The sequence below is a fragment of the Garra rufa genome, chromosome 24 (assembly GCF_049309525.1).
Source record: "Garra rufa chromosome 24, GarRuf1.0, whole genome shotgun sequence".
Taxonomy (NCBI): Eukaryota; Metazoa; Chordata; class Actinopteri; order Cypriniformes; family Cyprinidae; genus Garra; species Garra rufa.
This window is the reverse complement of record NC_133384.1, coordinates 9,688,059-9,700,535: the sequence shown is the minus strand read 5'-3', so window position 1 is coordinate 9,700,535 and position 12,477 is coordinate 9,688,059. Positions and strand designations below refer to the sequence as shown.

General features: G+C 37.8%; 1 protein-coding gene across 1 annotated transcript in view; it reads left to right on the top strand.

Annotated features, from left to right (window-relative positions):
• The first annotated feature begins 5,571 nt into the window (after positions 1-5,571).
• Positions 5,572-12,477, top strand: part of stk17a (serine/threonine kinase 17a) — a 64,681-nt gene continuing 57,775 nt past the window's right edge. The window contains exon 1 of the mRNA XM_073831038.1: positions 5,572-6,018. Within this exon, the coding sequence (XP_073687139.1) occupies positions 5,861-6,018 (158 nt within the window). The 5' untranslated portion in view covers positions 5,572-5,860. The remainder of the gene's footprint in view (positions 6,019-12,477) is intronic.

The window sequence follows — 12,477 nt, the reverse complement described above, 5'->3', positions numbered from 1 at the left end:
AGCTAGATGTGCTACTATCCTCATTTCCAGAGGATGGCACCCCATTTCTAGTCTTTGGAGACTTTAACATTCACCCCGACAAACCCTATGCGACTGACTTCCATACACTCCTAGCTTCATTTGATCTCAAACGCACTATCACTACACACACTCATAAATCTGGAAACCAACTTGATCTCATTTATACACGTAACTGTACTACAGATAACATAGCAGTCAAACCCTTACACATCTCTGACCACTTTTTCATTACTTTCGACCTACATCAAGTTACCTGTGCACCACCAACCCCTCTACCTGTTACTTTTAGACGAAACCTACGCTCTCTCTCAACTTCCCGCCTTTCGTCTTTAGTATCCTCCTCTCTTCCCTCTCAAACCCACTTCTCATCCCTGGATACTAATACAGCAACGGACACCCTGTGCTCGACTCTCACGACTTGTCTAGATGATATCTGCCCTCTCTCCTCCAGGCCAGCACGGGCTGCTCCCTCAAACCCTTGGTTATCCGAGGTTCTTCGTGAGCAGCGCTCCAAACTTAGGGCAGCTGAGAGGAAATGGCACAAATCTAAGGATCCGTCTGACTTGAGTATGTATCAGTCTCTGCTGTCATCATTCTCTACCCAAGTCCACACTGCCAAATCTTCATACTTCCACAATAAGATCAACAATGCTCCAGACACACGAAGCCTCTTCAAAACTTTCAATTCACTGCTTTGCCCCCCTCCACCACCTCCCACCACTACTATAACAGCTGAGGACTTCGCCACATTCTTCACAGACAAAACTGCATCTATCAGCAATCAGTTCTCAGCTCCACACATACAGGAACTAAAATTGATCTCACCCGCATCTGGAACTCCCCTCTTCTCCTTCAGTCCCCACTCTGAGGCTGAAGTTAGCAAACTCCTCCTCTCCAGCCATCCGACGACATGTCCTTTAGATCCTATCCCCTCGCACTTTCTCCAAGAAATCGCTCCCACAATCCTACCGGCGCTCACACACATCATCAACTCATCTCTTCTCACAGGCACCTTCCCTACTACATTTAAGCAGGCCCGGGTAACCCCACTGCTCAAAAAACCCACTCTAAACACTTCACTTGTAGACAACTACAGACCTGTCTCTCTCCTTCCATTCATAGCAAAAACGCTGGAACGAGCTGTTTTCAACCAGCTATCTTCATTTCTTGTACAGAACAATCTATTGGATACCAACCAGTCAGGCTTCAGGAGTGGCCATTCAACTGAGACTGCTCTACTGTCTGTCACTGAAGCCTTACGGATTGCAAAAGCTGATTCCAAATCATCGGTTCTCATTTTGCTGGACCTATCTGCTGCTTTCGACACAGTGAATCATCAGATCCTTTTGTCCACCCTCTCATCGCTGGGCATCACAGGAACTTCACTTCACTGGTTCAAATCCTACCTCACTGATAGGTCTTTCAGGGTGGCCTGGGGTGGTGAGGTATCCAAAACTCAACAACTGGTTACTGGGGTTCCTCAGGGATCAGTTCTTGGACCCCTCCTCTTCTCCATATACACTACATCTCTAGGCCCCATCATACAAGCACATGGCTTCTCCTACCATTGCTATGCTGATGACACACAGCTCTATCTCTCATTCAAACCAGATGATCCATCGGTAGCTGCACGAATCTCAGGCTGCCTGGCGGATATCTCTGCATGGATGAAGGAACACCATCTCCAACTCAATCTAGCAAAGACTGAGCTCCTTGTTTTCCCTGCCACGCCGACTCTACAACATGACTTCTCAATCCAGTTAGGTTCATCAACAGTTACCCCTTCAATTTCAGCCAGAAATCTTGGTGTAATGTTTGATGACCAATTGACTTTTAAAGACCACATAGCTAAAACTGCTCGATCTTGCAGGTTTGCACTGCACAACATCAGAAAGATCAGGCCCTTCCTAACAGAGCATGCTGCACAACTCCTCGTCCAGGCCCTGGTCATTTCCAGGCTGGACTACTGCAATGCTCTACTAGCTGGTCTTCCAGCATGTACAATCAGGCCTCTACAAATGATTCAGAATGCAGCAGCACGCCTGGTCTTCAATGAACCAAAAAAGGCCCATGTCACACCTCTCTTCATATCCCTTCACTGGCTACCAGTGGCGGCTCGCATTAAGTTCAAGACACTGATGCTGGCATATAGGACAGCCACCGGCTCATCACCTGCATACCTACGTTCACTACTACGAGTTTACACTCCCTCTAGATCTCTGAGATCCTCTAATGAAAGACGCCTCGTTGTACCACCACAGAGAGGCATGAAATCACTTTCCAGAACATTCTCGTTCAATAGTCCTGCCTGGTGGAATGACCTTCCCTCCCATATCCGGAATGCACATTCCCTAACTGCCTTCAAGCGACTTCTGAAAACCCATCTCTTTCGACAATATTTGACTCAATAAAAAAAAAAAAAACCTTCTCTCTTTTCTTGATCTTCCCTTTCTATCCAGTACTTATCCAACAATGCCGATATATGGTATTTTTGAGCACTTCCTAGGTTGACCTGCCTCCTTAGGACGAATCACTTGTTGCATCCCCAATTGTAAGTCGCTTTGGATAAAAGCGTCTGCTAAATGAATAAATGTAAATGTAATGTAAATGTACCACTAGTAAATTACGTTATTTTGTTTAAATTTTTAGTATTTTTTCACAATCATGAGAGAATTGTGATCTCCAATTTATTTTAAAAAAATGTGTTTTTCAATTAATCCAGAATCATGCAACTTTAGTTTGCATGTTTATTACAGCATATAATTAATTAAAATAGAAGTTTAATTTCATAAAGCATAAGTTCATATCAAAATGCACATGCATTTTGTGTTTTTCAGTTGAATAAAAAACTATTTTCCCTATACATTTCATCACTTGAGGATTGCTTTAAAAAAGTTTAAAAATCTCGTCTCGTTCTCGTGGGATTATTGCCTCGTCACACCCCTAATGATTATGTTTTAAAAATGGAAATTTTTATTCACCCCACGGAACCGTGTGAGACACTTTTTATTATGGATGGATGCACTTTATTGGACTTGTTTTGGTCTGTTGAGAGGAAGCACCCGTTCATTGCCATTATAAAGCTTGGGAGAAGAAAGAAGAAAGTCACATACACCTAGGATGCCTAGAGGATGAGTAAATAATGGGCTAATTTCCATTTTTGAGTGAACTAACCCTTTAAATCAGTTTAAAACTTCATGTTCATTTCATCGGCTATACTGTTTGCCACTACATAATTTCTCAGCTATTTTGCCTGATTTAATCACATGGCTCAAATACTGTTGATGATGATTCATAAAAACCAATTTTGTTTGTGGACCTTGTCACCTAACTCTCACTAATATGTGCTCAAGCTGTAGGTAGGAAGCACACATGGAAGCTCACTTGATAGTGATGTAAGCGACTTCATTGTGTAACCAAATTAGTGATGCTAACCCTAAGCTGACAGCAGTGTCCATGTGTCCACATTAGAAATAACTCTCTAATAGTTTCAACAATGCTTCTTAAAGCCTAAGCTTTTTTAGGGCCCAGGGATGAGCTTCATTTAATGATGACACTGGCAATGGCATGACATTGGATTCATTCCCAGATTCTTGGTATTAGCCAGACTGTACGTCCTCTTTTCCCCAGACATGTCCTACCTAGATGGATGGAAGATCTAAATTGCCGGAAAAATCTAGGTTTTGGCTTTGTTTTCCTATTCCCATACGTTATGTGTATGCATATTTACATTGCTTTGACTTCTTGCACACCATGATTGGTTGATACATACAATGCCTGCATGCTATTGGTCAAACTACTTTTCATCCATTATCTTCAGCAAGTATGAAAACAAAGCCAAAATGGACATTTCAGGCAATTTAGAAGTTAAAAATGTATGATCACCCTACTTGGTATATTTTATTTTGTTGTAAAGTTGTGGGTGTCGCCACGGATAACAAATTTAAGACCCCACGTCCACCTTGTATATTGCAGGTATGTCTTTAGTAATTAAAATAAATAATTGAATGACTCATTTGTTTAATTTACCAATGCACATCTTTCATAGTGACAGTCACACAAACATAAGTGTAAACCTTTAAATGCAAACAGTCTCCTAATATTAATAAAATTAACCACAGATGACAAAACCAGATGACCAGATATTCTTTATTAGTTAGAAAGAAATAAATGGTGCTTTTAAATGATTATATTTGTATTTTTGTTTGCCAAACACCTCTCACCTTGCAATGCATGCATTTATTGTTTATTAAACAATGACTACGAACTTTCTTTGAAAGATTATCCACTAACATTGAATCTGTGTATTAAAATCAAACTTGTTTTTTTGCTGTACACTGTTCAGTTAATGATATTATAATAATGTATTTTTATCATTTTTATTTGTTGGCAGTTTTGTATTTTATATTCGTTTTGTATATGAGTTCAAGATAATGTGGGGGAAAATGAAATCGCAGTTCAGTTGTTCATTAAAATACATGTGTAAATATAATTACAAATGCAAATTACTCTATATAAGCATAATTTTCTGATGTCTGTCTGTTCTACATGAAAATGCCCCAAATCCTTGTACAGAAATGTCAATAAACAAACACTTTGTAGTACTTTGTATGAATTATTTTGATTCATAAATACACAAGTTCACTCTCATCCTTTCACAGTGCAAACACTAGAGGGCATCACACCAGTGTTTAGAAGAATCTCTTTAATGTGTGTGTGTGTGTGTGTGTGTGTGTGTGTGTGTGTGTGTGTGTGTGTGTGTGTGTGTGTGTGTGTGTGTGTGTGTGTGTGTGTGTGTGTGTGTGTGTGTGTGTGTGTGTGTGTGTGTGTGTGTGTGTGTGTGTGTGTCTTTTGATAAATATGAGGAGATAAAAAGATTTAATTATTTAGGCTATTAAGAAATAGAGTCCTATAATATAACCTTAACGTTAAGTGTTAATTATTAGATAAAAGGCACTCTTATTTTATTGCCACCACAATAAAATGCATTCAGGGTTATATGCATTATGGATTTTGGGTTTTCGCTTAGTCTATAGTTTATGTAATTACTTCTATAAAAGATATCATTTTAGGTCCTCTTTACCTATTTAAAGTTTTTTTTTTTTTTGTTTTTTTTTTTGTTTATTAAAGTAGAATAATTTGACATTACAAAAATATTGAAATGTAAATCCAGATACACAGAATATAAGAGCAATCTTATAAAAACAGAAAAAAAACAGATAACTAAATATGTAAACGTGTATGCACAATATAAATGCAAATCACATAGTATGATAGTCACAAAGTTTCCGTAAACATTAAACGATTCCACTGCCCTTTCAAAATAAAGCCCAACATTAGTTTTTTTATATATATTTGTAACACAATTATTTAATTAATTAATTGGTCACTTCTTATTGGTCAAATGTCACCGTCAAGCACCACCTCCTCCCGCCCACCAAGTGCTTGATCGTAATTGGTGGAAAGCCCTGTCAATCACATCCGTTGCCCCGGCAACCGAAGTCTGAGGAACAGCTTGGCTTTCAGTTGACTTGCTGTGGATGAAAGCAGACGAGTTGAGGAGAGCAATAGAAGACAGCGCATGAACCCAAACTCAAGCGTTTTTGCTCACTTCGGAGGAGTTTTAGTCAAAGATGAAAGTATCAACAGTTCATAGTTTAAACAGGTTTCCATGTTGTTCACGTTAGGTCAGAATTCATTGAGAGGAGCTGTTTTATTCAGTGAGGTAACGTTAGCGTGATAGTTTTACCGTTATCAGGTCACCTGTTGGGCTCGGCTTGCAGGTAAAAACGGGTTATAGGTACAAAAATAAAACGAACTGACGTTTATAACAGCCGTTATGATTCCTGAATGTCCACGAACGACCGAACCCAGAAACCGAATTCGGTGTGAATCCGGTCAGAACCGCTCCGGTTTGCTTCAGGAGATCCGAACCGCCATCAGGAGCGAACCGTTCACCGAGCACTATGACGTCATCCCCGGCAAAGAGCTGGGCAGGTAAGAGACACCTTTACCTGTCTAACGTTACCTGTGTTTGTCAGGTGTACCACCGTTTTGTTTTGTTTTTTTGGTTATTGTTTAATTAAAAAGTACTAATTTTGAAGTAAATAAATGCTCATTAAATGTTCTGTATTCTACTAGTATTATAGTCTGGCTGTGTGCATGTGCATTGAACATGTTTACATTCAAGAGTTCATGTGTTTTTTATATAGATATTGCATGCATTTATTGCTTACATTGCATACAGTTCAATATGTGTACGGTATTTAAAGTCATGCATCACAGTTTAACATCTACACTGTTTCAAAGTGTGATTTGACATTGCTTTGTCATTTAGATGGCTTTTAAAATATTGATGTATTCCGTGTGGATATGAGTTCAATGTGTAATGAGTTAATGTGTAAAAAGTCATGAGATTGCATATGAAAAGTCTTTACTTGCCATGCAAACTGATTCAGCTTTTCTCCAAATTTTCACGAGGGACATTGCATGCATAATTTGCTTACACTGTGTCAGTGTAATGCAAGTTAAGTCGTGCATTACAGTGTATTTAACATCTACACTGCTCTAAAGTGTGATTTGGCGTTGCTTTATCATTTAGATGGCTTTCAGATATTGGTGTATTTTATATTCCTCATGGATATGAGTTCAAAATTGTGTACAAAAGTCTGGAGATTGCATATGAAAACTCTTTACTTGCAATGCAAACTGATTCACTTGGAATTAATGTCCGTAATTATATTTACATATCAGCCTAATTTTTCTGATGTCCATCTGTTCTACATGAACAGACTTTACTTTGCTCCAAATCATTATGGATATTGCATGCATTTATTGCTTACACTACATCAGTGTAATGCAAGTTAAGTCATGTATTAGTGTTTTTAACATCTACACTGCTTTAGAGTGTAATTTGCCATTGCTTTGTCATTTAGATGGCTTTTAGATATTGTTTTATTTTATATTCCTTATGGATATGAGTTCAAAATTGTGTACAAAAGTCTGGAGGTTGCATATTAAAACTCTTTACTTGCAATGCAAATCGATTCAGTTGGACTTAATGTTCATAATTATATTTACATATCAGCCTAATTTTCTAGTGTCCACCCTTTTCTACTCTACATGAACAGACTTTACTTTGCTCCAAATCTTTATGGATATTGCATGCATTTATTGCTTACACTGCATCAGTGTTAAGTCATGCAATACAGTGTTTTGGACATACACTGCTTTAAAGTGTGATTTGGCATTGCTTTGTCATTTAGATGGCTTTCGGATATTGATGCATTTTATATTCCTTATGGATATGAGTTAAAAATCGTGTAAAAAGTCTGGAGATTGAATTTGAAAACCCTGTACTTGCAATGCAAACCATCATTTTCTACAGTACATCAACAGACTTTATTTTCATTGTGGATATATTTATTGCTTACACATATAGTCATGTATTTTATGTCATGCAGTCTCACTGCTTTGAGTGTAATTTGGCATTGCTTTGTCCTTTAGATGGCTTTCCCATACATTGATCTGCACATTTAATGAAACACCCAATAAACTTTCAATGCAGTGCATTATAGCTGGAATCTGGATCACATGATTGGAAAACAGAGCCGTTTGATGGCACACTGCATTGATGCCAGGGCTCAGTGGTTTTTAACTCAGTGTGTAAGTCATCCAGGGTACTGTATTGTTGGTGGGTGTTCCTTTGCCAAGTCGCTGTATGACTTCAGCTTTATGAAAACACTGCTCTGATTTCACTGCGCTTACTCTTGTTTGCACCAAGGATATGCAGTGCAAGCACAGAAAGGTTTGGGGCATGTGTAGTATTTTACGCCTATGCAAAACTTGCTGAAAAGTCACTTCAGTTTCTCCAATATCAACCAAGTGATGATTGAGATGAATAGGGAGGGAGATTTAGATTCTGCACTTCTGGACAGAAGTTTGAACTCAAGTTGAACACTTGTGAAGTACAAGTTACAATAGAGAGAGTTGTTTTTGAATGGTTCATTATCTGATAGCCTACAGCACTGTATTAGTCACAAGACTAAGTAATATCAGTAGGCTATCTGATCCGTCTGTTTGCAAAACACATCAGGATTAATGGGCAGAGGTTTGAAAGTGCAACTGTCTGGATGTCTGCCACCAGCGTTTAGGCCAAGCCATTTCATCCGAGTACAATAAAGCAAGAGAAAAGACAAATCGGTGACTAACTCAAATCCAGCATGTTTTACCAATCTCTCAGCCCGTTTCCCAAAGGTAAACTTGAATGGCTCAGGATTTCAGGGATGTGATTGGCTGCTCCAGCTGGTTTTATTTTGATGGCTGTGCTTGTGGAGACGAGCCATTTTTATTCTTCAGTGAGCGATTTTAGTATCTGCCAAAAGGGTTGTCATTCTGAGAACCACATTAGCCTACATATTGGCATTTATAGTCTAGTTAGCCTAAATATATGTAGTCTTACACAAGGACAGCTGGCTGTGCCTCATTTCTCTTAAGAGTCAAGACTGTAAGCATATAAGATGTGCTATAAGTTGCACTAAAGAAATGATCATTTAGACCATGGATGCAATGTATTCGATGTAAAGCAAATACTTTTAAGTAGCAGAATGCTTGAAGTTGTCTGGATTTTTAAGACTTAAGACTGATTGGCATACTGACAGATTTATGAGTGGCAGAAATGTTGTTTTTGTAAAGTACTGAATGGACCAGGCATCGTTCATGCATTGACGTTTTCTCTGTTTTTGCATTTAGATATTCTTTGCCATCATCTTACACTTACTTAAAGTTAGGTGTGGAGTTCTTAGGACTATCACTATACAAAATAATATTTCAAGATTATTTCTTCAACGGAACAGGTTTGGAGAAATGTGTAATTTCATTACTTGCTCACTAATGGAACCTCTGGAGTGAATGGGTGCCGTCAGAATGAGAGTCCAAACAACTGATAAAAACATCACAGTCCATCAGTTAACATCTTAGGAAGACTTGCAAGTTATAAAGTCAGAATTGCGAGATATGAACTCGCAATTCTGAGAAATCAGTAAGAATTGCATGATATATAAACTCGCATATCAGTCTTTTTTTTTTGTTTTTTTATAACTCACAGAATTGTGAAATCCAAACTCACAATTGCTTGGAAAAAAAACTCAGAATTGTGACTTTTTAATCTCGCAATTTTGACTTTATAACTCACAATTGTGCTTTTATATCTCAGTTCTGAGAACAAAAAAATCAGAATTGTGAGTTTATATGACACAATTCTATGGAAAAAAAAAAGTCGTAATTGTGAATGGGTGCCGTCAGAATGAGAGTCCAAACAGCTGATAAAAACATCACAGTCCATCAGTTAACATCTTAGGAAGACTTGCGAGTTATAAAGTCAGAATTGCGAGATATGAACTTGCAATTCTGAGAAATCAGTCAGAATTGCATGAGAAACTCGCGTCAGTCTTTTTTTGTTTTTTATAACTCGCAATTGCAAGTTTATATCTCACAATTCTGAAAAAAAAGAATTGTGAAATACAAACTCACAATTGCTTGAAAAAAAAAAACACTCAAAATTGTGAGTGACTTTTTAATCTCGCATTTTTGACTTTATAACTCACAATTGTGCTTTTATGTCTCAGTTCTGAGAAAAAAAAATCTGAATTGTGAGTTATGTTACGACCCTTGGTGTTCTAGGGGTATACGGGTCGCACACTTAAATTTGTAAGACATTGGCAAGTTGACTTCCCAGCACTGATTGCAACCAAAGTGATGACAAACTAAATATCTTATCAACAACATGTGTTTATTTACATAAAGTACAAGAGAAGTGGTATTAAGTGGAATATTTACAAGTGAAAATAATTGTTTAAAGTCAGGTACTAATAGAAAGACTGGCTATAGGTGCGGCTGAAAATAAACCAAAAAACCCAGCCTAACTAATCACAGTTCCCCCCCCCCCCATCTAGTCTGATCTAAAAATAAAAAGGGGAAAAAATAAATCTAATGAGCAGAAACCCCCTAACTGGCTACACTATCTAAATCAAAAGGGATACATAGGGTGGCACGCACCATCTTACCTAATGTATCTCTAGACAGCAAGTTACCTACATGTTGATATGTATACCACGTGGCTTACTTCCCTACACCAGTCTCTCAGTCATGAATATCGCCAACAAGTTGACTGACAAAAACAAAGTGTAGCCAGAACAAAGTGAGTCTCAAGACTAACTCTAATTCCTGAAATGGCTTCTTAAAAGCCAGCTGGAAAATGGGGATTGGTTGAGGACGGTGCACTGAAACAGAATATCCTCAAATCAGAAGAATGGAGTAACAGGATTGGATGAAGTGTTGAGATGTGCAGCAACCAATCAGAAGAATGGAGTGACTGGATTGGATGAAGTACTGAGATGTGCAGCAACCTATGACACAATTCTATGAAAAAAAAAAAAAAAAATCTGAATTGTGAGATGTAAATTTCTTCAACGGACCAGATTTGGAGATTTTGTAATTTCACCAATGGATCCTCTGGATTGAATGGGTGCCGTCAAAATGAGAGTCCAAACAGCTGATAAAAACATCAAAGTCCATCAGTTAACATCTTAAAAAGACAAAAGCTGTATATTTGTGACCCTGGACCACAAAGTCTTAAGTAGCAGGTATATTTGTAGCAATAGCCAAAAATAAATTTTATGTGTCAAAATTATTGATTTTTTTTATGCCAAAAAACATTAGGATATTAAATACATATCATGTTTCATGAAGATATTTTGTATCTTTTGTAATTTTTTTCTACCGTAAATATATCCAAACTTAATTTTTGGTTAGTAATATGCATTGCTAAGAATTTAGTTTGGACAACTTTTTTTTTTTTTGCACCCTCAGATTCCAGATTTTTAAATAGATGCATCTTGGCCAAATATTGTGCTATCAGCTTTCAAACAATGTATAAACCTTAATTTCGAAAATTGACCTATATAACTGGTTTTGTGGTTCAGGGTCACATTTGTAAAAAACAAATCCACGTTTTTTTTTTTTACTTCAAAGCGTTGCTTTTAGCTAAAATAATAATAGCAGTAATCCAAAGTCCATAATCCATGATAATGGTTCCTCCAGTGAAAAATCAAGCACTGTTTACAAGCCAAAACTGCTTTAAACAAATAAGTGGCTGGATTTTGATGTAAGATGGACTTTTTTTTCCTGGAGGAAGCGTTATTATGGATTACGGACTCAATGTATTTTAGTTAAAAATGATTTGTTTCAGCTTTTGTCTTCTCAAGATGTTAACTGAAGGACTGGAGTGGTGTGGATTACTTGTGGAATTATTGTGAAGTTTTTATCATCTGTTTGGACTCTCATTCTGACGGCACCCATTCACATTCATTGGTGAGACTGTGATTGAATGACACATTTCTTCAAATCTGATGAAGAAACAAACTCATCTACATCTTGGATGGCCTGAGGGTGAACACATTTTCAGCAAATTTTCACTTTTGGGTGAACTATTTCTTTAAAGCTTAAGATATGTCTGAGTGTTTGAGGTGAAATCGGAGCAGTGCTGTGTGATGCTCAAATGTGGATAATTGCAGGGCCGCCACACTGCATTCCTTTGCCACTGTGCTTTGGGAACACCCAGCCCTGACGGATCAGAACCAGCACTCTACCATTGTGTGTGGACGCCGGCCAAGCGCTTTAGACCAACAAATGTCTCTGCTTTGCGTGTATGGGAACACATTCTGCACGCTGCAGATTAGGCCTGAGATGTTTGATGGGAAGAGTGCCATGTAAAATGAGAAGTGTAATTTTTCAAACATTTGGGGCGACATTTTATCTTCTTACATCTGAGTGCCAAGTTTCTTAATGCTGTGTCACAGATCCGCTAATGGCAGCGTGCCATTTACAGTTCTGCCCTTGTTAAAAAGAAAAGATGTAACTTAAAACCCTAAATTATATCAACTGAAATGCATGCCACTGTGTTTTACAATAATGATGTAAAAGAAAGATTTCACCCAGAAATGAACATTTGCTCAAAATCTACTCACCCTCATGCCATGCAAGATGTAGATGAGTTTGTTTCTTCATCAGATTTGGAGAAATATAGCATTGCATCACGTGCTCACCAATGGATTCTTTGCAGTGAATGGGTGCCGTTAGAATGAGAATAAAAACCTATCCATCAATACATTTTTAACTGTCACTTCTGGCCAACATACAAGTCCATCATAGCATATTTTTGTCCTGTACACTGTAATAACATGTATTTTTCTCCTGATTCAGACAGGACAACTTTTTCACTGGACGAAGCATTAATTATGGACTTGAGTTTTAGCCAGAAGCAACGGTTTGAAGTTAAAATCATCTGAATGATGGATTTGTTTTTTTACAAACACGTAGCTTTTGTCTTCTCAAGATGTTAACTGATGGACTGGAGTGTTGTGGATTATTGTAATGTTTTTATCAGTTGTTTGGACT